The sequence below is a fragment of the Aplidium turbinatum genome, chromosome 10 (genome assembly GCF_918807975.1).
Source record: "Aplidium turbinatum chromosome 10, kaAplTurb1.1, whole genome shotgun sequence".
Taxonomy (NCBI): domain Eukaryota; kingdom Metazoa; phylum Chordata; class Ascidiacea; order Aplousobranchia; family Polyclinidae; genus Aplidium; species Aplidium turbinatum.
The window spans coordinates 23109460-23134484 of NC_137481.1; the positions used below are offsets into that span (position 1 = coordinate 23109460).

Below are 25025 nucleotides of genomic sequence, written 5' to 3' on the forward strand. Positions count from 1 at the left end.
TATAGACTTCTTAAATTAGGCTCATTATATAATTGGCATTGGAAATGTAGTAGTTTAATTTTTTCTGAAAACCCTAATTTAAATCCTGTTTGTTGGTTTGACAAATGCAAACGGTTTATCTCAATTTCGAAGTTGGAACATATTGGGCTTTGTAGTCAAATCCAGACGGAGTCTAATTATGAAACAGGGCAAACATTCTTGCACCGTGTGTTTGCTTATAGAGGAGTTGTGTTGCAGACATGGAAAGCTTCTATTTATGACAAGAGCTGCCATATGCCTGTGGTAAGAGAAAAAAATAAACAGAAAAACAATGTGAAAACAACTATTCCGAAGTTGGCAACATACTATCAGGTGTTAGTTGACTCAAGAGATACCAAAAGCAACTCAGCCATGTGTGAAATCAGTTATTTAAAAAGTTTGAGCCGAGAGAATTACCCTATCGAAAAAATTCGTGATATTGATTATGTTTTACATGAAGATGTTATTCCTTACACCTCTGTTGAAGAAATTCCAATCAGCCATGACCTCTACAGTAAGTTTATAACTCGAAATGGTTTGTTGCTTGAAGGAACTCCTACCTTACAAAACTGGCTGGAAAAAAATCATGTTTGGCTTCAAATGTCCAGTGTTCATATTGAAACAACAAACAATATTAAGGTGACTGTTATTCCATTTTATCTTGGCTTAAAGCCTTTTGCAATTCCTCCTGTGTATTGGTGGAGGTACATCATAAGAATTCAAAACCATGGAAAAGAAATTGTACAACTCCGTAAAAGACAATGGAGAATCGTTAGTGATGGAAATGTAACTCAAATTCCGGGGCGTGGTGTCGTTGGAAAGGAGCCAATTTTGGATCGAAAGATTCCTGCTTTTCAGTACAGCAGTCAAGTGCCATTGTGGACACCTAATGGCTTCATGTGGGGGACTTACTCATTTGAAAAAAAGGATGGATCAGAATTTGAAGTCTGTATTCCTGCATTTGCTTTAAGAAGTAAATTGGAATCTAATTCTGATACCACAAATGATATTTCTTGAATACATAGATAGAAAAATTAATTGTTTAGTTTAGGTTATTATGTACCATACTGTGTCTATTTTTGCAAAAATGATATGGTACTTGTATGTCATATATTGTATGAACAATTTGATAGTTGTTAGTAAATTTTTTATGCAAAATCAAAAATTGCTTTGATAGATGAAATTGTGTTTTTAATTGATTTTTAATTAAATTGTTCATGCCATAACTATGGCAATGTTTACATTTAACATATACTGTAAGAATATTTTTTCTATTGAGTCTTTTAAACTTAATGGATACACCACAGATTGACACAATCTTTTGCAACGGAGTTGTATACTGAAAAGTTTCAATTGTTCAGTCCTCGAAATTAGCGGCGGCACACGGCAATTGCCATGGTAAATGCCGCCGCAAACGTCATAATGGCCATTCTGCTACGGCAATAAAAATGCCGTCGCAAAATGAGCACTTAATTAGGACAAAAATTGTTCAAAATTTCTTCCTGTTTTGTTTACTCGCAGCGGGAGTCTAATCAGCAGAAACATCGCACCAAGACCTCACCTCGGACTATTTTACTTGCTGTGAGCACTCACACAGTCTTCAAAATTAGCATATTTTTACTTCGCAAAAACGTTGACAAGGCCAAACGGCAAAAGTTGAAATTGCCTCGGCAATTGCTGTGAACGTTTATTACGAAAAAATTGTACCAAAACATGTAAAACGAGAAGAGAAAAATATAATCGAATAGTCCATCACGGCCGCACTGTTTGATTTGTTGTGATGTTATAATACCAAAAGTAGCGATAAAGCGAGAAACGCAATATGCACCCTGTTACGGTGATTCACGTGAAATAACTCATTGGGGGGAAAACAGTAAGTTAATTTTGGGTTGATTCAACGTTCGAGTCAGCACAAATCGATTTAATTTTCCCGGCGGGTTATATCCCGTAACAACGATGCCAATAAGAAATTTACGTTTGTTTTATATTAATTCGACATCTAGCGACGTTGAATTATCATGAAATAACGTTAATTGCTCAATCAGGTACCGGTAACAAATCAATAGAAGATTGCCTCGATTTACGTATACAGTACCGGTACACTAACATAATTTCGGCACAATTAGGATACTGCGAGCAACACAAAGTCTGTTGGATAAAGCACTAGTCGGAATCAGAATCATCGGATGCTGTATCGGAGGAAGAGGTTGTTGTGTCGTCACTGGAATACTTGAAGACGCAAAACTGCCTGTTCATGAACGCGCGATGCCATATGATCGGAAGCATTACTTTACTGCCGAAGAACCATTTATCTAATTTTGTACCACTTTTTATATTCGCAACGACACCGGTAAAAAATAGGCATTTGATGAAAGAATAACTTTTGCGTAACAATTAAGCCAGTAGCTTATTTATAAGGTTGCAAACTTTTTACAGTTCACAAGAGCATAGTCAGCACATAAAATAGCTTTCGTGATGCTCTGGGGCTACCGCCGTGTGACACACGATGAAGAAGAAGCGCATAAAATTTCGTTTGATTAAAGCATACGGCAATTGCCGTCGCAATCCAAGGTTTGTTGATTTGGCGACGGCAATGTTTTTGCCGTCGTAGATGGAAGCTAATTTCGAGGGCTGATTGTTGTACTGGGTGGTCACTGGACTGGTCAGCTGAGGGGACACAAACAGATGGTTTGCTGTTTTGGTCTTGGTGCCACAAATACATGTAGGCTAACTGGGCCAGTGTCATTGCAGATTTAGAACGGCCAACACTGATTTAGAGTCGATTTAATGTTTTCCATTTTGCCCAATAGCTGTATACTAATTAGGGTGTTACATTTTTTCAAACCAACTACAATATAGTGTTTGTTTGGTGGGAAATGCACTCAAACAAACTATGTCAAAATATTTTTCACTTAAAATAATATTTTGAGGTTCCACACTTGCATTAACGATTCACCCGATATTGGCGATTTTATCATATGAACAACACAGTAACAGTATGACTAATGTTATTGAATCTGTCCTGGTAAGAAACATAGACATGGGCTAATACATACAAGGAGGTCGGCAGAATTTTTTTTAGGGGGGGGGGGGGGCGTTTTTGTAACTTTTTTTTGTAATTTGACATTTTTTAGGGGGGCGCCACTTGAGTAAGCTACATAAGTAGAATTCCTTTCGTTACTTTACACCTCTGGTCATGGCTAAGTGGAAAATTTGGGGCATTTCTTATTGAAATAATGCGTTTCACAATCATATTGATTATTCAAATTCCAGGGGGGCCAAGGCCCCCCTTGCCCCCCTCCTGCCAACGCCCTTGAATAAATGCACTGTATTACTAAATAATATCAAACTCTCATAGTCCACAACTCACTAGTGTATCTGTATATTTTAAATACAGTATACGAAATATTACAAAAAAATCAAGTGTCTTACAGATATTCGAGACTGGTGGTCAATGGTCATGGTCATGCAAGTAACATATCCTCTGATCGCTGTATCAATCTTTTTCAGTTTTTTGTCACTCATGTCATCATTGTATCCTTGATTTTCTTTTCCTCCAAGCATTTCTTAACATTCCCAATCAGTGAAAAGTTCTCCCAACCAAAAGAAAGCTCTTGCTACATCACCATTAGTAGGAAGTTGAAGCTGCGGTAACTCAGTTGGATAACCAACACAATCCAAGATTTTAGTCCGATTTCTAGTGACGCGTGAAGATATCATTTCATATTTTAGGTTGCCAGATAAGTACACAACAACTTGATTTCATAAACTAATGTTTTTAGAGCCTATTTGCTGAAAAAAAGGTAATACACATGAATAAATCCAAGAAATAGCAGGCATTAAAATCCTGCATTTTTTTGAATGTTTTAGATTTTATCCAATATTAACCATAGAGCGTGGAACCTCAAAATATAAATATTTTTAATTTATTTTTTGTGCTAACTAGTTTTTGTGCAAAAACCCATCAAATAAATGATATATTGAAAGATTTTGCCCTAAGTTGTAAAAAAATGTAACACCCTAATACTAATGGGGGAGAGAGACTCTGATGGATCATTTTCAAATAAAGAATAATTTATATATATATATATATTATATAAAAACAATGAAAACTATCAATACTACAAAAAAGTGCTCAATGCTAAGCAAAAAAGCAAAGCAGAGCAAATTAAATCAAATATAGTTATTACTATCTGAAGCCTTTACAAATTGTTTCACCTAACGGATCATCAGAAGGTCTTATTCAAATAGAATCTATTATATATTATATACATTATACAATAGTTAATAATTTTTAATTTCCTTTTATGGCTGGATTAGTACTATTCTATATTATCATGATTCATTCCAGGGTTGAGAAAAACCCGGGTTTTTTTAAAAAAGCCCAACCCGCATGTTTTTTTTAAAAAAAACAGGTTTTTTATGGTTTTATTTAAAAAAGATGCAAAAAAGGTAGATTCATGCTTATTTCATCTCAAAAACTACTTTTTACCAATAAAGTGCCTCTCACTCACAGTACATGCTGGCATAACTCAATAAAGTAATGCACTAGGGCTGTTTAACTATGAGGCCTAGGGTGGCCCTTATATGGACCTAAATTTTTTTTTTGCAAATTTTTTAACTCCAATTGTCTAATTCTTTTCCTATGCCTGAAAAAATGATTTTGTGAAAGTTTGAAGTGATTTGAACAAAGTTTAGAACTTGCACATCGACGTTGAAGTTTTAGAGGGGTATTGCAACATATCGCGAGGGGGCAAAAACGCTAAATCGGCCATATATTTTCTTCTGCACAGCCTAAAATCATGTTCAACCACTCAAAATTTGTAGAATGATTATGGTTATTCACTGGAGTTACAAAATACAGCTTTTAATTTTGTTCAAAACCATTAACTTATAAGAAAGTGAAAAAAATTGCCATAATTTAGTGTTTTGCAGAATATTTTAATTGGCTTGATATTTTCGATAGTTTTAAAGTTCAAAATTAGCAAAATCACAAAACAGAGAGCTCTAAGAATTGTAAATTCAAGGCAAAACATTGTCAAACCGTCGCAGATAAATACAAATAGAGTTTACACAAACATGTTTTTAGTTACTGAGTGAGAGTAGATTTTTTGCAGTTTGGAAATTGTTTCCGATGTTCAGAAACCACCTGTAGCAGATATTGCGTCTGCTCTTCACTATGAGAGAGGATGCGATTGTACTCTTCAATGAGTGCCACTCCTCGCTCTGCATGATCATTTGTGACAGTAAGTGTGTGAACCGTTTGTAATGCCTTATGAAAATCATCACGTAGTGGCCAAGTTTGTGGATCAACTTCCATGAACTTAGTTGAAATGCCAAGCTTTTGTAACAGCGATAAAGATCCTCTGGTGACAAGATCAGGTAACTCGAATGGAGTAGTTGTTGAAGGATTAATCATTTGTCGTTTTGGGGCATCTTCTGTCTCGTTGTGGTCTTTGATAGCTTGAACCATAAGTCTCTTGGACTCTTGGGCAGGCAGGCACAGATATATCGAAGAAGGCAAGGGCCACAAGTTCTTCGGATAGATGCCACAGATGGGAACAAAACTTGGACAATACAGCTTTGGATACTGCACTGTTGAATGTTGATGCTAGCATATGCTAGACTTGAACAGCTTGATATCATTGTTTGGGGCTGCAGCTGAAAGAGGAGCTTCTATCCATGCTTTAAGATAGATCTTCACAGCAAAAATGCACATCTGCAGAACCCCATTGCATTCTTTCACTGTAAGTTTGAACTGTTGATGAAAAATCCAAACCTTTAATGAGTGTAAAACTTCGGACATCCACCTAGCATGATGCATTGGACCAGGAGCCATGAAATGAAAACCTCTTGGAGGAGTAACTCCCATAAAAATTAATGAGAGTTTAATAAATTCTCTATAATCGTCACGAAGATCTTTTCTTTCAATGATTTTTCAGCCCAAGCAATAAGATCCGAATCTATAACTGTTTTAGCTATGCCTTCATTTTCTGTCACTATCGAGGTAAACCATGTCTTATCCAAAAGTTCTCATTGAGACTGAAATCGTTTGAAGAGTAGCACTTCAGGTGCTGCTGTGCTCCCCATAATTGTGGTGAAGGCTGTTTGTGCAAGCAATTCCAGAATGTGGTGGCGGCACGCCAAATCCAGAAGATCTTTTTGTAACTCTTGTTCGATCATGACACATGCGCCTTGATTTCTTCCTGTGTTGGAAGCTGTAGTATTGAAAGATATAGCAGCAACTGTATCTGTTAGATCCCAATCATCAAGAGCTTTTACTACAGCTTTTGCTTGTTGTAATCCTGTACCATTTGGCAATTTTGCTACTTCTAGCAGTTGAGACACACCATTGCCAGTAACAATAATTGGCAAGTGATCAACATGCTTTCTGGTTGTCAAATCTCGAAGCAGTTTACCATCCCAGCGAACCACTAAAAGACAATCAGCATGAAATTCAACTTTCAGAGATCCTGCAATTGACTTCCGGTGACGTTAGCGTAATCGTTGAATAGAACAAGAAGTACGATTAATGTTGAATTCTGTTGGGTCTTGACCAATTGAACGAACTGTTTCGGTCAAAACGTAAGCAGCACATCTGTCAGTTACTTTTATCCTGTCGAGAGCCATGGCTAGTTGCGGAGTAAAAACATTCTTGGTTGCTCTGCATTGTTTCGGAAAGCTTGCCTCTTGCACAGCGCTTGATCATGATCACATGTTGAGTCTGTATCGCTGCCGCTAGAAGATAATTCCAATCCTACTTTGCTGGAAGTTGCAATAGCGTCTTTCTCACATTGAATTGCCGTTCTTTTTCAATCATTTGTCTTTTTAAAGATCGCTTTGTATTGCTGTATTGTCGTTACTGGTATCAGTATAATACATTAAATGTGTTAGAAGTATAGAAATAAATCAGTTTGGCGTAAATTTTTACCTTATATACATTTACCTCACAATTAAATAGAAAAAAATGTGAATCTTTTCAGGAGACAAGTTAACTGTAGCTAGACAGTAGACATTTTAGAGTGTTTTGAAAGAGGAGTAAAAGCATTACAACAACAACAACTATAGTAGGTTTGAAATTAGATGTTCAAAAGCTCTCAGCACATGTAATTCACTTCTGAGAAATTCCTAATTATCCCATATAAACAGAAATATCCAACCGTTTAAGCAAAACTTTGCTAAAAAATTAGTTTTTTTTCATTTTCTGCTAAATTTGTGGTTTTAAACAAAATTAAAAGCTATTTTATGTAAGTCCAGTGAATAACCATAATCATTCTACAAATTTTGAGTGGTCAAACATGATTTTAGGCTGTGTAGAAGAAAAGATATGGCCGATTTAGCATTTTTGCCCCCTTGCGATATGCTGCGATACCCCCCTAAAACTTCAACGTCGATGTGCAAGTTCTAAACTTTGTTCAAATCACTTCAAACTTTCACAAAATCATTTTTTCAGGCATAGGAAAAGAATTAGACCATTGGAGCATGACTTTTCAAAATTTCAATTTTAAGGGCCACCCTAATGAGGCCTTCTTGCATAAATGAGTTTTAGTGTAGTACAAAGTGGCATTACTTGATTTTGTGTACAGAAATATCCACTGTGTTTTCAATTTATCCTTGGAAATTTCCTTCACAATCACATCCTCAAGTCCTAATTTGAAGTTTGTTTTAAGTACCTTGTAGTACTTTGGTTCATTTTTTCAATTTTCTGATAAAAATTGGACAAATATGATGCTCTGGGTTTTTTTATGTTTTTTTTTTGTTTTTTTTAAGTGTTTTTTTTTAAAAACCCGCCCGGGTTTTTTGGGTCTGGTAAAATACTGACAACCTGGATTCATTCGGACGTATTCTGTCACCATTAATGTAGTTTTTCCAAACATCCCTGTCCCTCCATCATCAAATTCGACAGTTTGTGAATGAAATTCGACATGAACTTCTATATAGAGTGAGCATTCTATGTAAAAACATTTTCTTCAGCTTTTTCCACTTAATTTACCATAGCAAGGTCATCTTTGAGTAAGCAACATGCTTTTGTGAAGACAATTGTTATCAAAATATTATATCTTTATTGAGTGTAGTCATGGCCACCTGGAGTTGCGGCCTGATTTGTCACATTTTGCAGATTTTGATTACAGCTACTGCTAGTGCTTGACTGACGTTTTTTTAGATGTTTTTACTTTTTGCGGTTTCCTAATGACATAAAACTTTTTTGTTGCCTTGGGGAAGCAGTAGCAAATGAGAAAATGTAAGTTGAAAAACGCAAAATCAGACTGTTATTGAAAAATTAACAGTCTGACTAAAATCTTCGAAATCAAATTGTCTTTGTTTTTCAACATGTGAGGATGTTAAAACCTATTGTGTCATCTGGGGAAAAGAATAAAGAAAGCGTAAAAATCTCGTTTTTAGAAAAATTTATTTAAACGTTCGCCTAAAGTTAGAAAAACCTGGAAATTTCTGCAAAATGTGACAAATCAGGCCGTATCTTTAGGTGGCCATGGTGTAGTGTAGTCTGTAGTGTAGACGTTGTGTTGAAACTTCATTTTACTTTTGTGACTGTTTTTTACAAGAACAACCCATGAGAGTGAAATGAAGCATAGTTTTTCTAGTGTTGTTTTTGTTGGTTATGCACTACTTTTATCATTCACTTCTCAAGTAGTTGTATATGTTAAAAAGAACCGTAATGAAAGTGTGAAAAACTTGTATTGAAATTATAAAAAACGTCTATATTTTTTACCAGTTGATTTAATTCAGTAGCCCTTTTTTTCTTTTTTTTTACCACAGATTAACTTTTCTGATATTTACTTACATCACTCTCTGACTCTAGTTATTTCGACTAACAGCCTGTACAATTTGTTTCTCGGCAGCCGATTTGTAGCAAGAATTGACAGCGATAGACACGTGTTTCGCCCATGAGGCTGGGCTCATCAGTATCGTACCGTATTCTATAACACATGTTTATCGCTGTCAATTCTTGCTACAAATCGGCTGCCAAGAAACATATTGTTGATTGGATGGTCTGAATGGCTAGCGTGGAAGCTACACCGTTATAGTTAGCGAATCGCAACTGCTCGCTGTACTAGTGAGTGCTCAGCCTTGTGCTGATAGCCGGGAAGAACGCCCCTTTCATCACACGGAATGACCCGTTTCGGCTAGTCCGATTCGGCTAGTCCGATTCGGCTAGTTCCCTTTTTGGGTACAGGGTCATTCTCTGTCAACTCAACCAGGCCATTCAACCCAAAGTCTCAGATTTTGCTGAAATTATATTTGTTTGAAAGAAAATTTAATTCTGAGCAAAATAAACTTTGTTTTATCAAAATCGTATAAGTGGTTGCGATGTTACGGCTTTTTAAAAATACTTAGTTTTTGTGCTCAGTGAACCGTGAAAAGTAGTAGTTTTTCGAGATGTTGTTTACAAACTGCCACAACTTTATTTTGAGTTGGAGTTGGAACCTGAAACTTAGCTTTTTGAATAGGTTAGTCTCTAAACTGTACTTAGGAACAACTTTTATGCATATTTAATTGAGGTCAAAGGTCATACATGGCTGCAAAGTTCATATGATTTTCAAAATCACTCATGCGGAACACAAGTTCAACGTCTAATTTCTCAAAAGTATACTTTTTAATTTTTTTGAGTAAGGTATCATTGGAAAGCTTTTTTTATGTACTTTCTGCTCACACTGGTCCCATTGCTCATATCAAATGTTATGATGATCATATGAGGGTTAGAACACCAGCTACCAAATTTTCGACAACATTTTTCCTAGGTACACTGAAATTGCACCAAGCAGTTTTTCTGCTTTATTTATGTGTTGCAAACTGATACCTGATTTAGACTGTGACAGAAATTCATCCCAAGTACATGAATGCCAAAAGTTGAATTGTCACACACTGTCTAAAACTTCAGTTTTTATAGGGTCCTTCGTATAGTGTATGACACTTTAGTGAAGTTGCTGTCTACTGTCCATGTATAATTTATCATCTTTTATTTTCGACCTTGCAGATAAACTTTCTTAATACTAACAGCCTATACTAACATCTACATTACCTAACTTGATTTGAAATGAACATGGATCTGCAGAGCTGCAGTATTGGAATCCTCATCAATAAGGAAACAGAGTGTCACAAGCTCACATTTGCTAAAACAAAAGCATTGGTTTACTTTGCATTAATAAAAGAAGAAGATAAAGAAAAACTTCTCTATCGGACGCAACTGGAAAACAAAAAGGATGAGATTGTAACTGTTTGTGCACACCACAAAGCACAATTTATTGAAAAATATGAAATGCAGCAACGAAAGTGCTGTGATCCGTTTAAAGCCCACAAGAGAGATATCAAAGTAAGGCTACAAGTAATCTCTACAAAATTTGCCAAGCTTTTACGAGAAAAACATTATGTAATAATCCCTGGAAAAAAAGTTTGTGGCAACTGCAAAATTCGGTTAAATCAGATATGTGAGGCTTCAAGTTCATCTTCCGCTGAATTGACAGGTCACAGTACCGACAGCGAAGCAAGCAATTATGATGCTGAATTGTCCACTAGTGCCCTAAATACAAGCTTGGTGGAGATTGGGCAGTCTCCAATAAAAGTACATGGTGTCGCCTCCAGTAGCAGACCTATCTATGCCAAGCGCAAGCTTTCCTTCGTTCAAGAAGAAATGAAAAAAAGAGTTGCCATTGCACTTGGTGTTGTTGAAGCTGATGATGAAGAAGAGTGTGACTTCGATGATATTCAAAGGAAAGCCAATGAGTTTGACATATTAATGGGAAAGATAAAGGAAAAAATACACAAAGAAGGAACTTCTCGCTCAGAAAAAATACAGCTGCTGATCTCCGGATTCATGGCCACGAGATAAAATAGCTGATTATTTTCAAGTTCCTGTTTATATGGTCAGAGCAGCTAAATCAGTGGTTAAAACCCACGGTATTTGCAGCATGCCACAACCAAGAAAAGGTAAAAATTTAAGTGAACATGTCAAGAAGGTTGTTAAAGATTTTTATTGCGATAACGAAAATGCAAGGATCATGCCTGGTGCTCATGACAGAGTAAGTGTAGCCCCCAATGTATATGAACAGGTTGATTTTGTGTACACTCAAAGAACTCTATCAATTGTTTAAACAAAGATATCCAGATGTTCAAATTGGTTTTTCGACCTTTGCTACATTAAGACCAAAATGGTGTGTGCTTGCGGGATCATCTGGAACACATTCAGTTTGTGTATGCACCATCCATCAAAATGTTGTTTTAATGCTGAATGCCACCAAAATTGAAGAGAAATATCATGATCTACTGGCAATGATGGATTGATGGTGTGTGATCTAGGCAGTACAAATTGCACGCTGCAACGATGTGAAAGTTGTCCTGGTGATAGTATTGTCACGAATTTTCTGGAAAGCAAGTTTGATGATTTAAATGAAAATATTACTTTCAATCAATGGGTAACAGTAGACCGAACAGAAATGATCCAACAAACACTGTCAGTCATTGAGTATCTCAACCTGCTTGTAGCCAAACTTCACAAGCTTCTACCTCATTCGTTTATTGCAAAGCAGCAGTCAATATATCTTAAAAACAGAAAAGACACACTGGAAAACGGAGATATTCTTAGCTTAATGGATTTCAGTGAAAATTATTCATTTCATGTCCAGGACGAGGCGCAAGGCTACCACTGGACGCACAACAACTGCACCGTGCATCCAGTGGTATGCTACTACAGGGAAATGGAAGAACTGTCTCATGTGAGCTTGTGCTTTTTGTCTGAAAATTTAAGTCATGATGTTTGTATGGTGTATCAAATTCAAAATCAAACAATTGCTTACTTAAAACAGAAGTTTGAGCACATAAAAAGACTAGAATATTTCACAGATGGTTGTGCTGCTCAGTACAAAAACAGCAAGAACTTCCTCAACTTGTGTTATCACAAAGAAGATTTTGATGTTGATGCAATATGGTCTTTCTTTGCCACTAGCCACGGGAAGTCCGCGTGTGATGGTATTGGTGGGACAGTAAAGCGTTCCACAGCATTAGAAAGCCTAAGAAGACCGTATCAAAATCAAATTCTAAATGTGAAAGATATGTTATCACACTGCAGTAAAGCGTTCCACAGCATTAGAAAGCCTAAGAAGACCGTATCAAAATCAAATTCTAAATGTGAAAGATATGTTATCACACTGCAAGATATCGATGCCGAGTATTCATTTCAAAGAATTAGATGAACAGTGCTTGGCAGCAACAAGAGAGATACTTCAGTCAAGGTTTAAACAGGCAAATACAATAAAAGGCACAAGAAGTTTCCATCACTTTAAACCCTTGTCAAAATCGGTTATTGCCACAAAAAGAATAAGTAATGATGAACACTTCACATACATTGCTGATTTTTGTAAACCAAACCTTGAAAGAGAGATTATCAAGCAGTGTGGATATGTAGTGGCTGTTTATGATAGAGAGTGGTATGTTGGGGTGGTAGCTGAAGTGGATCGGGACAATGGAGATGTTAAAGTGGATTTCTTGCATCCAAAAGGCCCAGCTACGTCATTTCATTTCCCAAAACAGCAAGACACTTGTTGGGTTCCAGTGGATCATATTTTATGTCCGATTGAGACACCAAAAGTTACAACAGCACGAGGTCAATATCAGCTATCATCTGCAACTGTTAAAAAAATTTCATTGGTTTGGCAAGCATTTTTGGAGAAAAACATGTAGAGGAAAGAATTAGCAAAAACAGTAATTGCAACCCTCATTTCAAGTTTACATTATTTGGTATGTTTTATTACTTCCAGCTTCATATTATTCATGAATTTTATTTCACTTGCGTGTGTTTGAGAATTTAACTATTGAAGTATATATACATCAAATTTTCATTAGCAATGAGATGAACAGGGTCGTTTGTTAAAAGCTTTGTTTGAGCTGATGCTATACAGCTGCTACTATAGTATACATGCGGCCATGCAATGATGCATGCAAATCACTGTTAAAGACCTTTCTTCATAATAATAATAACATTTGATAACTTTGGGATGAATTTCTGTCACAGTCAAAATCAGGTATCAGTTTGCAACACATAAATAAAGCAGAAAAACTGCTTGGTGCAATTTCAGTTTACCTAGGAAAATTTTTGTCGAAATTTTGGTAGCTTGTGTTCTAACCCTCATATGATCATCATAACATTTGATATGAGCAATGGGACCAGTGTGAGCAGAAAGTACATGAAAAAAGCTTTCCAATGATACCTTACTCAAAAAAATTGAAAAATATACTTTTGAGAAATTAGACGTTGAACTTGTGTTCCGCATGAGTGATTATGAAAATCATATGAACTTTGCAGCCATGTATGACCTTTGACCTCAATTAAATATGCATAAAAGTTGTTCCTAAGTACAGTTTAGAGACTAACCTATTCAAAAAGCTAAGTTTCAGGTTCCAACTCCAACTCAAAATAAAGTTGTGGCAGTTTGTAAACAACCTCTCAAAAAACTACTACTTTTTACGGTTCACTGAGCACAAAAACTAAGTATTTTTAAAAAGCCGTAACATCGCAACCACTTGTACGATTTTGATAAAACAAAGTTTATTTTGCTCAGAATTAAATTCTCTTTCAAATAAGCATAAATTCAGAAAAATCTGAGACTTTGGGTTAAATTTTGCTATTTTTCTGGTTGAGTTGACAGAGAATGACCCTACAGTCTTTCTCGGCTAGTTCCCTATTCGGCAAATTTTTGAAAATCCAACCATAATCCTTCTGTAATCCAACAAAATCCTTAAGTAAATCTAACAAACCAGCCAAAAAAGACTGCAGCCGAATCGGACCAGCCGAATCGGACTAACCGAATCGGACTAGCCGAATAGTAGCAGACCCTTCTTCACAAAGCCTGTACAATTATTACACTTTGCATATATATATATTAAATGTACCCCACCACCCTTACTTGTGTTATTACATTCATTCCTCCTAAACGCACAAAATGGCCCGTTTCGGTGAGTCCGATTCGGTGAGTCCGATCCCTTAACGGGGGATTTTTTTAATTTTTTTTTTAAATTATTGGGTACCATAGCCTAATTATCATTGCCGTTTTAGGGTGAGAGGTTAGGAACGCACCGAATCGGACTCACCGAATAGTAGCAGACCCTAAACGCAAGATCAAGCAGTGCTGGCTTATCTTTCAGGGTCTGTGCTTGAACAACACTTTTCAACAAATGTTGTCTGTACAGTGGCACCTACTGGTTGAAATAATTTGCAAACAACAGGAGATTTCTTCTCGGCTATGCTGACACTGTTTGCTTTGTAGAGCGCTGAGAGCAAAGCATGTCTGTGATGGATACATTGCTGCATAACAACACATTACTATTATTTATGCATCGTAGTTTATTCATTCTATCATTGACATTTGATTGTCATACAATTTAGGTACCATTGCAGGGCTATAAGCTCCTCAGCGGGATTGCGGTCCATGACCGCCTGGAAGTCGTTAAACATCCGAAACTACCGCACCGGTAGACCATGTATGATCGACGGCTTTTCACAAGCCAACACTTTTCCACTCTGTTCGAGTGTTCGTACTTGAAACTTTTTTCTTTTCACTTGCCTTCGTAACCTTTTTTCACAAACACTGCAAAGGCTTTCACATGCCAACAAGAAATATTGTTTATTTAAGTTTTGCAAAAAAGTATGAGCATCAACTTATAAAAACTAGCTACACCTGTTTCGGTCTACGTCTTAATGCCACAGTCCGAATGATGCCCTCCCTAGGCTGCAAGACACGCAAATTCTAGTTATGTGCAAAATTGCTGCCATTTTCAAAAAAATAACAATTTGTTTACGTCCGTAAATAAGAAATAACCAAGTTTCGCATCATTCATGTCTTGCAGCGTACGTACAGGCCTTGCATCATTCGTGTTTATGTCATTCGGGCCGTCGCATAGAGTCATGTATCCCCACTAGGGTGTACGGTTTTGTACAACCTATAGGGAAACCATTGTTTTTTGTAGGGAAATAAGTAGTTATGACCACATGTGAAATATTTTTTCTCAACTCCATTGTTTCGAGGTCCCAACTGCCACTTTTCTGCATTTAAACAAACCTTATCTACAGTGTTCACCAAAAAAAATAAACGCATCTCTTGATTTGCATTAACTGATATATTTTCTTGCTTCTGCTTCAAAAGCACCAAACTCAATATGTTAGTAAGTGCAACAACAACTTCTGTCCATTTTTTATTATTACGAGAACATGTAAGATTGTAAGTGGAGTGCTGAGCACACAAAAAGTAGATACATTTTTAGTACACACTGTATGAAACCATTAACACTACTACAGTACTACAATGTTCAATACATTCCTTTGGTGCTTTTCTACACCAAAATTTTGAAATATCAGTTTGAAAACAAACATTTCAAACGCTACCATAACACAAAGAACACATAATTACATCATTATTACATCAAAAACGAACAAGATTGAAATTTATTGCAGCAACATTCAGGGCTGTTGAGCTGGAGCTGTGGAGCCAAGCATTTTCTCTGGAGCTGGAGCCTTTTTTTAATGTTTGGAGCCGGAGCTACAAAATTTTATCTGCTCCAGCTTCAGGGTTGGGTAGCCTAATCTTGATTAGCTTAAAATCAAGTAGTAATACTGATAAACTGATGACATGTAGCTGCAAAATTACTACTTTAGTGTGCTTGCCCCTTTAAACAGAATTTTATATAATGCTACAATGCAAATTACTAAACCGTTGTGTCCTACTGTGATAAATGTTATAAATATACTTAATGGAGCCGGAACTGGAGCAATTTTTTTAAAATTTGCAGCTCCGGAGCTGGAGCTATTGCATGAAAGCTTGATGGCTCCGAAGCTAGAGCCGGAGCTATTGGATAAATGCTTGATTTTTTCCTGTGCCTGCATATCATACTATCCTTTACTTTTCCTTCAGTAATACATTTTTTCACAAAACCAATTGCTCTTTCATTTGACATGTGGTTGTTTTTTAATGAATGCCAGATGTTTGGGGTGGCGAGTGATATTAAACATGGTGAACATTGCATGGTAATGTCATAAAAAGAGGCAAGTTTCTTTTTACTTCTCAGCAACTTTTTCTGTTGCTTCTTTATTTAATGGGTTGGTAGTTATTTCATGGACATTCGGCTGTTAGTAGCTGAAAGTGCCATTTTACAGTGTAACAAAACTACCATAAAATATTCTGTGAATGAATTGAATAAGGAAAAGTATAATGATTATGCTGCTAGTACAATAGCTGATTTTTTTTTTTTTAAATTAATGTTTTTTTTTAAGTTTTTTTTTTTAAATAATTAATCTATTTAACTATTAGTTTCAGAGACTAATGAGTATTGAGTAACTCATTCTAAGTCACAAAACGGCTGGGATGGGAAGCTGCACATCCAGGCAACAGCTCTCCATGTTTGTCAATTTTGAGTGGCCCGTTTGAGTTGACAATCTTTAAACTAAACAGTGCAATATGTTATTCCTTATAACATTGAAGCAAGGCTAACGTATCTTTGGCTTACTAGTGAGATTAATTATTGAACTTGCAATTATAGTGCAAGTCGACCCCCGGCGTTTTCATAAAGCTGACTAGGACCATTTTGGGGCCCTTGCAGCCACTGTTTGGGGCCCTTCCAGCCACTGTTTGGGGCCATTCCAGCCCCATAACTCTTTGAACCCCAGGCTAGTGACCACTGTGGCACACTTTTTATATTATCTAACTCTTAATGTGACTCATACTAACTGCAAAAAGCTTCAAAGTCCTTTTTAGTGGTTAAAATTCTCCTCCCCAGTACCATGATTTTACACCAAATTTCTTTCTTGAGTTGGGACCTTGAATTGTTGGAGTCGGAAAAAAATATTTGAGATTATTAGTTTTTAGCTTATTTCCCAACAAAAAAATGGTTTCACTGGAAAATTTGAAAAAAAAGTTTTGAAACCGTACACCCTAATCCCCACCTGCTTTGGAAAGCAGTGCATTTAAATGCAACTGAAAATATGTTTGCATTGTTCTTACTTGAATGAACGCAAAAAAACGCGATATTAATTTAGTATATTTTAAAAACACTCTTTTGTAATTAACCTGTTCATTGCACAACGTAATTGCGTAACGTAAATTCTATGTTTGAAACAAAGCTCTTATTATTTAACTGAGCTGTGCTATGCAGTATTGTTTTGTGTCTTGCGTTTCTGCCACATGTGTATATTATTATTTGGTGTGGTGTAATTTATATGCTTTTCAGTGGTTCAACTTTGTTTACACTCGCCGCACACTTCCGATTTGTAAATATTGCAGGGTGTAATTTCACCATGCCAGGAACTAACAAATACAATACCGTAACGCTGTTTGGATCATATTTATGAGATAACGTTACATGTACTGTTTTAATGGGCACAAGGTAGAAAGGTTGTGCTAATAATAATAACAATAAAAGTAACTGAAAATTTGTCCATATTGAAATATACCACACTCACAGATACATCAAGCATCGTCTCCTGGCACAGTCGTTGCGGAGCATTGTTTTGAACAGTTGTGCTATTGATGCTGATGTCTAAGATATTATTCAATTGATCCAATGGTTGTTCTTGCACCTACAGTACAATGAGTGTTTAATTATATAATGAATTTCACATCTGAACATAGATTTTCTTTCCCTGTTTAAAGCTGATCTTTTACTTTAACAATCTCTTGTTTGTATAATGATCACATAGTCCTATTTGTTTAAACAGAAAGGTTTTTATTTTTGCAGTGACACTCTAAATTGTGTATAGTCACGTGAACGTCCACCAGTTGGCCCGATATCGCTGGTTCTCATATATCTCTCTTCGTTTCTTAGAACTGAATGCATCCCTCGTAACATGCTGTGACACGGCAGCTCTTCCTTCTCATTAAAAATGATCGTGAGGTAATGTACAGAGTGCTTGACACGCTGTAGCCATCACTTGTTACAAAAAGCATCTGCTGTAAAAGAACATTATTTTTTTTGAAATGCAGATACTATAGTAAATTTATCAACGTATTCTCACACCAACTACTTTCTGATTGCATTTCGTTTAATTGCAGATTCGAAATTCGTGCCTGAACGGGCCCACTTTCGCTTGTTTGGCCCAGTTTCCTCTTACTTGGTTCCCATTCCCCACCACTTTCTTGTTGCGTTGGGCTGTTTTCATGCGTGCAAAATCATGATGTGCACTGTGCAGGCGATGTTCTGTTGGCTTCTTTATTCTGAAAAGATTTTTGTATCCTACTGATGTAATTCAGTTTTATATTTCATCTGTTTGTTGATGAGTTTGCAATGGGCATGGTCTGCAGTGAAGCAGGCGCAATGTAGAAAAAAGCTGCTTCGTTAGTTTATAGTAGGCCTACCTCATAATTTCATCTGTTTATTTTGCCTGGAATATTGGTAAATAGTGAGGTAGGCTAAACGTATTTGTTAGACAAACAGTGTTTATGCATTAAATCTCATTTGCATTTTTGGTTATTCTTGTTTGGTTGGTAAGTGCCAAAAACTACAAAGATCCACAACTGCTTTCTGGTTAATTTATTTTCTGACATATTTTACAGGTTTCAGGGTTTACCACTAAAATCGTAATAGATCTACGTCAGATATGTCTGGTCGTCGTGTGTTTGTCGGTCGCTTGAGCTACAAAGCGAGAGAATCTGACATTGAGAGATTCTTTGATGGTTTTGGACGGATCAACGAAGTCAGTATCAAAAACGGCTTTTGTTTTGTGGAATTTGATGACTCTCGGGATGCAGAAGATGCGGTTTACGAAATGAACAACAAAACTCTCTGTGGGGAGAGAGTTACTGTTGAACATGCTAAGGGGAATCCTCGAAGTCGTGGTGGTGGTGGTGGTTATGGAGGCGGAGGATATGGTGGTGGTGGTGGAGGATACGGGGGCCGAGGAGGAGGCGGCGGCAGATACGGAGGGTATGACCGTGGAAGGGATTATGGAAGAGGTGGAGGAGACAGTTACAGAGATAGTGGGCGATCATATAACAGCCGAAATTCTGGAAAATTTGCTCCTCCAATGCGGACAGATTATCGTGTTATTGTTGAAAATTTGTCAAGTCGCGTCAGTTGGCAAGATCTCAAAGATCACTTAAGACAAGCTGGTGAAATCACTTATGCCGATGCACACAATCATCGAAGAGGGGAGGGAGTTGTTGATTTTGCTACTAAGAAAGACATGAAAGAGGCAATTGAGAAATTAGATAACACTGAACTAAGCGGTCGGAAGATAAAGCTGATTGAAGACAAATGTAGCCGGAGTTATTCAAGGAGTCGTTCCAGGTCTGACTCAAGATCACGATCACGTTCCAGATCAAGAAGCAGAAGTAGATCTCGTTCCCACTCCAGGGATCGTCGGCACAGTCGCAGCCGCTCCGGGTCTTCACGGAAGTCACGTTCGCGATCGAGAAGCGTAAACGGTGATGCAAAAGATGAAAGCGACCGCAAATCACGCAGTAGGTCAACATCTCCTGTAGCTGAGCTGAAAATGGAAGATCAAAAAGAGGAGAATGAAGAAAAACAACTAGAGGAACAAAAGGAAGAGGAAGAGCAGCCCAAAGAAGTAAATGGTGATACGAAAGAAGCTTCACCAGATGATCATGCGAGTGATTAATTGGTGAAAGACTGTAGCAATTTACATTCATCACTGGTATCTGTTGAGATACTACCATGATCCATTGGTTAGCAAGTGTCAATGGATAAAATGATGACATTCATTTCAGATCGCTAAATGTTTTGTTTGGTTTTGTACAGTTGATGCTTTTAGTAAGGGACTTATTTTTGTGCCAGTGTTCATCCGTTTTTCATCACATTACGGTTGAAGGACCAAGGAAAAGTTGCAATGATACCGTTTATATGCTGTCATGTGGGACTTCACTGTACATCAACATTCATTTCTCGGCGTACAGTGATTTTCAAAACCCTAAACCCAATGTTTTGCTTTCAAGAAATAAAGATTAAACACACTGGTTGTGATTAACACATGGTCTACAATACGCCAAGCATACTGATCGATTTGTCACAAGAACTGAACGTCATTTAAAATCGTAATATCGTTGCGGTAATGCCATTGGAAATAAAAAGCAACTTCATAGTACTTATTGCTGTTGCATTTATGATAACGCCCAGGGCAGTGCTGTGTTAAGCCTTTTATAGGCTCCCTATCGACAAGCAGACCTATGATAATATAGTGTTTATGATAATATAGTAACATAGTTTTACTGCACCGACATGGAAGGTTGGTCAGTGGTCACTTCAATACTTTTGAGATAGGGGATGAGAGATTCAGGTAAATTTTTGGGGTTACAAAAGAATTCTTGAGTCAAATCATACCCTCCTTCAAACGTTTCCACATGCTACTGGTAGTTCAATACATAAATGTAGCCTACTTTGTCAATTCATGAATTTTGCCACATTTTCAAAAATATTTGATACACTATTTTTATCACTATGATTAGGCCTTTATAACCTCTAATTTTAATAAACTGAAAAAATATCCCAACCTTTAGCAAATCAGGCATAAATCTCAACAACTTAAAATTAATTTTGAAGTTTAATTTTGGTGAAAAGGTAATTTTCTTTAAACATAGAGAAATGGCAGTTGTTGTATTGTGTTAAATGCCCTGTGGTTGTTAGATTTTATTTGTCTGCAGTATATTTTTGAAATAGTAGGCCTATTACCAACTAAAACATGCAAAAGTTTGGTTCAACATGTATCAACTTACTACATAAATCGAAGAAAGAAAACTGAGCAAAAGTTTAAATTCTTGTGCCCAAATTTTTAGAAAATCTATTCAAAATCTGAACAGGTTGCGGTAACAATTCTGTTTTAAATCTTACAAATGAAAAACATATGTATTAAGTTTGTATCTACACTTTTTCTTGCACCTCTACAATGTACAGTACATAGTTATTGTACAATTTTTGGTATTATTAGCTACTAGCTAGCCCACATAATTTTGATCATCTAAAAAGAAACTCAACTGAAGTTTAAAATTTGTTCTCAAATATTTAGAAAATCTGTCAAATTTCAGCAGGTTAAAAATTATGTGTGAAATCTTTGAAATATTGTTTGGTGTAGTTTGATTGTTTTTCAGTGGTTCAACATTGTTCAAACCAGCGGCACACTTCCGATTTTAAAATTTGTAAATATTGCAGGGTGTAATTCAACCATGCCAGGAACTAATATAACAAATACAATAACACCGTTTGATTCATATTTATGAGATAACGTTACGTGTACTGTTTTAATGAGCACAAGGTTAAAAGGCTGTGCTAATAATAATAACTATAAAAGTAAATGAAAATTTGTCCATTGATATATACCCCAGATACACCAAGCATCCTCTTCTGGCACAGTGTTTGCGGAGCATTGTTTTGAACAGTTGTGCTATTGATGCTGATGTCTTAACATTATTCAATTGATCAAATGCTTTTTTTTTGCACCTACAATGAGTTTTCAATTATATATTGAATTTCACATCTGAAGTCTGAATATAGATTTCCTTTCCCTGTGTATTGTGTAACGCTGATCTTCTACTTTATCACAATCTCTTGTTTGTATAATGATCACATAGTCCTATTTGTTTAAACAGAAAGGTTTTTATTTTTTGCAGTGACACTCTAAATTGTGTATAGTCACGTGAACGTCCACCAGTTGGCCCTATATCGCTGGTTCTCATATATCTCTCTTCGTTTCTTAGAACTGAATGCATCCCTCGTAACATGCTGTGACACGGCAGCTCTTCCTTCTCATTAAAAATGATCGTGAGGTAATGTACAGAGTGCTTGACACGCTGTAGCCATCACTTGTTACAAAAAGCATCTGCTGTAAAAGAACATTATTTTTTTTGAAATGCAGATACTATAGTAAATTTATCAACGTATTCTCACATCAACTACTTTCTGATTGCATTTCGTTTAATTGCAGATTCGAAATTCGTGCCTGAACGGGCCCACTTTCGCTTGTTTGGCCCAGTTTCCTCTTACTTGGTTCCCATTCCCCACCACTTTCTTGTTGCGTTGGGCTGTTTTCATGCGTGCAAAATCATGATGTGCACTGTGCAGGCGATGTTCTGTTGGCTTCTTTATTCTGAAAAGATTTTTGTATCCTACTGATGTAATTCAGTTTTATATTTCATCTGTTTGTTGATGAATTTGCAATGGGCATGGTCTGCAGTGAAGCAGGCGCAATGTAGAAAAAAGCTGCTTCGTTAGTTTATAGTGGGCCTACCTCATAATTTCATCTGTTCATTTTGCCTGGAATATTGGTAAATAGTGAGGTAGGCTAAACGTATTTGTTAGACAAACAGTGTTTATGCATTAAATCTCATTTGCATTTTTGGTTATTCTTGTTTGGTTGGTAAGTGCCAAAAACTACAAAGATCCACAACTGCTTTCTGGTTGATTTCTTTTCTGACATATTTTACAGGTTTCAGGGTTTACCACTAAAATCGTAATAGATCCACGTCAGATATGTCTGGTCGTCGTGTGTTTGTCGGTCGCTTGAGCTACAAAGCGAGAGAATCTGACATTGAGAGATTCTTTGATGGTTTTGGACGGATCAACGAAGTCAGCATCAAAAACGGCTTTTGTTTTGTGGAATTTGATGACTCTCGGGATGCAGAAGATGCGGTTTACGAAATGAACAACAAAACTCTCTGTGGGGAGAGAGTTACTGTTGAACATGCTAAGGGGAATCCTCGAAGTCGTGGTGGTGGTGGTTATGGAGGCGGAGGATATGGTGGTGGTGGAGGATACGGGGGCCGAGGAGGAGGCGGCGGCAGATACGGAGGGTATGACCGTGGAAGGGATTATGGAAGAGGTGGAGGGGACAGTTACAGAGATAGTGGGCGATCATATAACAGCCGAAATTCTGGAAAATTTGCTCCTCCAATGCGGACAGATTATCGTGTTATTGTTGAAAATTTGTCAAGTCGCGTCAGTTGGCAAGATCTCAAAGATCACTTAAGACAAGCTGGTGAAATCACTTATGCCGATGCACACAATCATCGAAGAGGGGAGGGGGTTGTTGATTTTGCTACTAAGAAAGACATGAAAGAGGCAATTGAGAAATTAGATAACACTGAACTAAGCGGTCGGAAGATAAAGCTGATTGAAGACAAATGTAGCCGGAGTTATTCAAGGAGTCGTTCCAGGTCTGACTCAAGATCACGATCACGTTCCAGATCAAGAAGCAGAAGTAGATCTCGTTCCCACTCCAGGGATCGTCGGCACAGTCGCAGCCGCTCCGGGTCTTCACGGAAGTCGCGATCGAGAAGCGTAAACGGTGATGCAAAAGATGAAAGCGACCGCAAATCACGCAGTAGATCAACATCTCCTGTAGCTGAGCAGAAAATGGAAGATCAAAAAGAGGAAAATGAAGAGAAACAAGAAAATGAACAAAAAGAACAGGAAGAACAGCCCAAAGATGTAAATGGTGATACGAAAGAAGCTTCACCAGATGATCATGCGAGTGATTAATTGGTGAAAGACTGTAGCAATTTACATTCATCACTGGTATCGGTTGAGATACTACCATGATCCATTGGTTAGCAAGTGTCAATGGATAAAATGATGACATTCATTTCAGATCGCTAAATGTTTTGTTTGGTTTTGTACAGTTAATGCTTTTAGTGAGGGACTTATTTTTGTGCAAGTATTCATCCGTTTTTCATCATATTACGGTTGAAGGACCAAGAAAAAGTTGCAGGATACCGTTTATGTGCTGTCAGTCGGTCATGTGGGACTTCACTGTACATCGATATTCATTTCTTGGCGTACAGTGATTTTCAAAACACTGTTTTGCTTTCAAGAAAGAAAGATTGAACACACACTGGTTGTGATTAACACATGGTCTACAATACGCCAAGCATACTGATCGATTTGTCACAAGAACTGAACGTCATTTAAAATCTTAATATCGTTGCGGTAATGCCATTGGAAATAAAATGCAACTTCATAGTACTTATTGCTGTTGCATTGAAGGTAACGCCCAGGGTAGTCCTGTGTTAAGCCTTTTATAGGCTCTCTATCGACATGCAGACCTATGATAATATAGTGCATAATTTTACTGCACCCGATATGCAAAGATCGTTCACATTAGTGATGCAAGCCGCGTACGCGTCCGCTTTTGACTTTTTCGCCGCGTGGAAGGTTGAAGTGACACAGCCGCGCCGCTTGCCGCGTAAACTTTCAACTTTTCAAGAAAATCAGTTATGAAACTTCAAATTTAAATTGGAAACACGGATCAGTTTTTTTTTTTATTTGGAAACCCTAAGGGAGCGTTCAAATATTACGTAACGCTATCGAGGGGGAGGGGGGGGTTTATGAAAAGCGTTACGTTAGCGTCACATCGGGAGGGAGGGGGTTCAAGCAAAACGTTACGTAACGCTTACGAGTAGAAGAAGTTCTTTTATTTTGCATCATCAGCACATGCGAAAAAACAAAACAATACAAGATTACAATGTGAGCTAGGTTGTTTGCTGATGACGATGGGAGTGACAGAAGGACCGAACTGGTCATCGAGTCTGCCACACCCGTGTGGTGTCATGGCTTATTTAAAATGGAACGGTGTCGAAGTTGAACGCAAATATTGATTGATTGATATATTGATTGATTTGATTGATAGATATATATTATATACAACATAAAAGTAGGCTACGGTAGTTTATTTGTGCTGGCTGGTATCGTCGTTTGGATACTAAATTAAGCTAAAATCATATCCAACAGCACCAACAAAATCTCTATCAAGTATCAACTACGGTACTGTAATTTGATACAGGTTCTAAGTGCTCAAAACCTCGCATTTCGAAATTGCAAGACAACATTCTTACATCACAAAGCTTGCTTTGATGTGAGTGAACAACATTAGGGTTGCCAGATGGCCTTTTTTTAGGCTAAATTCCAAAAATCTGGCCTTTTTAAATTGCAGTTGGCTTAAAAAAATTGATGCAAATAAGGCCAGAAAATCTGGCCTTATTTGGTCCTTTTTATGGCTGCAA

The 25025-nt window shown here is 37.1% G+C and overlaps 1 protein-coding gene and 3 pseudogenes across 5 annotated transcripts; all 4 read left to right on the plus strand.

Annotated features, from left to right (window-relative positions):
• Window positions 1-273: 273 nt before the first annotated feature.
• LOC145779076 (polymerase delta-interacting protein 2-like) lies at window positions 274-1035 on the plus strand. The gene has a single exon (XM_082590647.1). It carries the CDS (start codon window positions 274-276, stop codon window positions 1033-1035), a length of 762 nt encoding a protein of 253 aa, XP_082446773.1.
• A 9863-nt stretch (window positions 1036-10898) lies between these two features.
• LOC145779077 (uncharacterized) lies at window positions 10899-12227 on the plus strand (annotated as a pseudogene).
• Window positions 12228-16148: 3921 nt separating this feature from the next.
• LOC145778114 (serine/arginine-rich splicing factor 5 pseudogene) lies at window positions 16149-22453 on the plus strand (annotated as a pseudogene). Of its 3 annotated transcripts, none has more exons than XR_014290419.1 (2): window positions 16149-21794; window positions 21953-22453. The product of XR_014290419.1 is annotated as a serine/arginine-rich splicing factor 5 pseudogene, transcript variant X3 (transcript). The 3 variants fall into 3 exon arrangements; XR_014290418.1 differs by having other exon boundaries at window positions 16149-18260; window positions 18573-22453; XR_014290417.1 differs by having other exon boundaries at window positions 16149-17913; window positions 18072-22453.
• On the plus strand, window positions 22006-24003 carry LOC145778115 (serine/arginine-rich splicing factor 5 pseudogene; annotated as a pseudogene). The gene is made up of 2 exons (XR_014290420.1): window positions 22006-22141; window positions 22454-24003. The product of XR_014290420.1 is annotated as a serine/arginine-rich splicing factor 5 pseudogene (transcript).
• Window positions 24004-25025: the final 1022 nt, after the last annotated feature.

Bases quoted from the DNA above. Each gene is read 5' to 3' on its own strand.
- LOC145779076 (XM_082590647.1), top strand. From the start codon at position 274: ATGCCTGTGGTAAGAGAAAAAAATAAACAGAAAAACAATGTGAAAACA.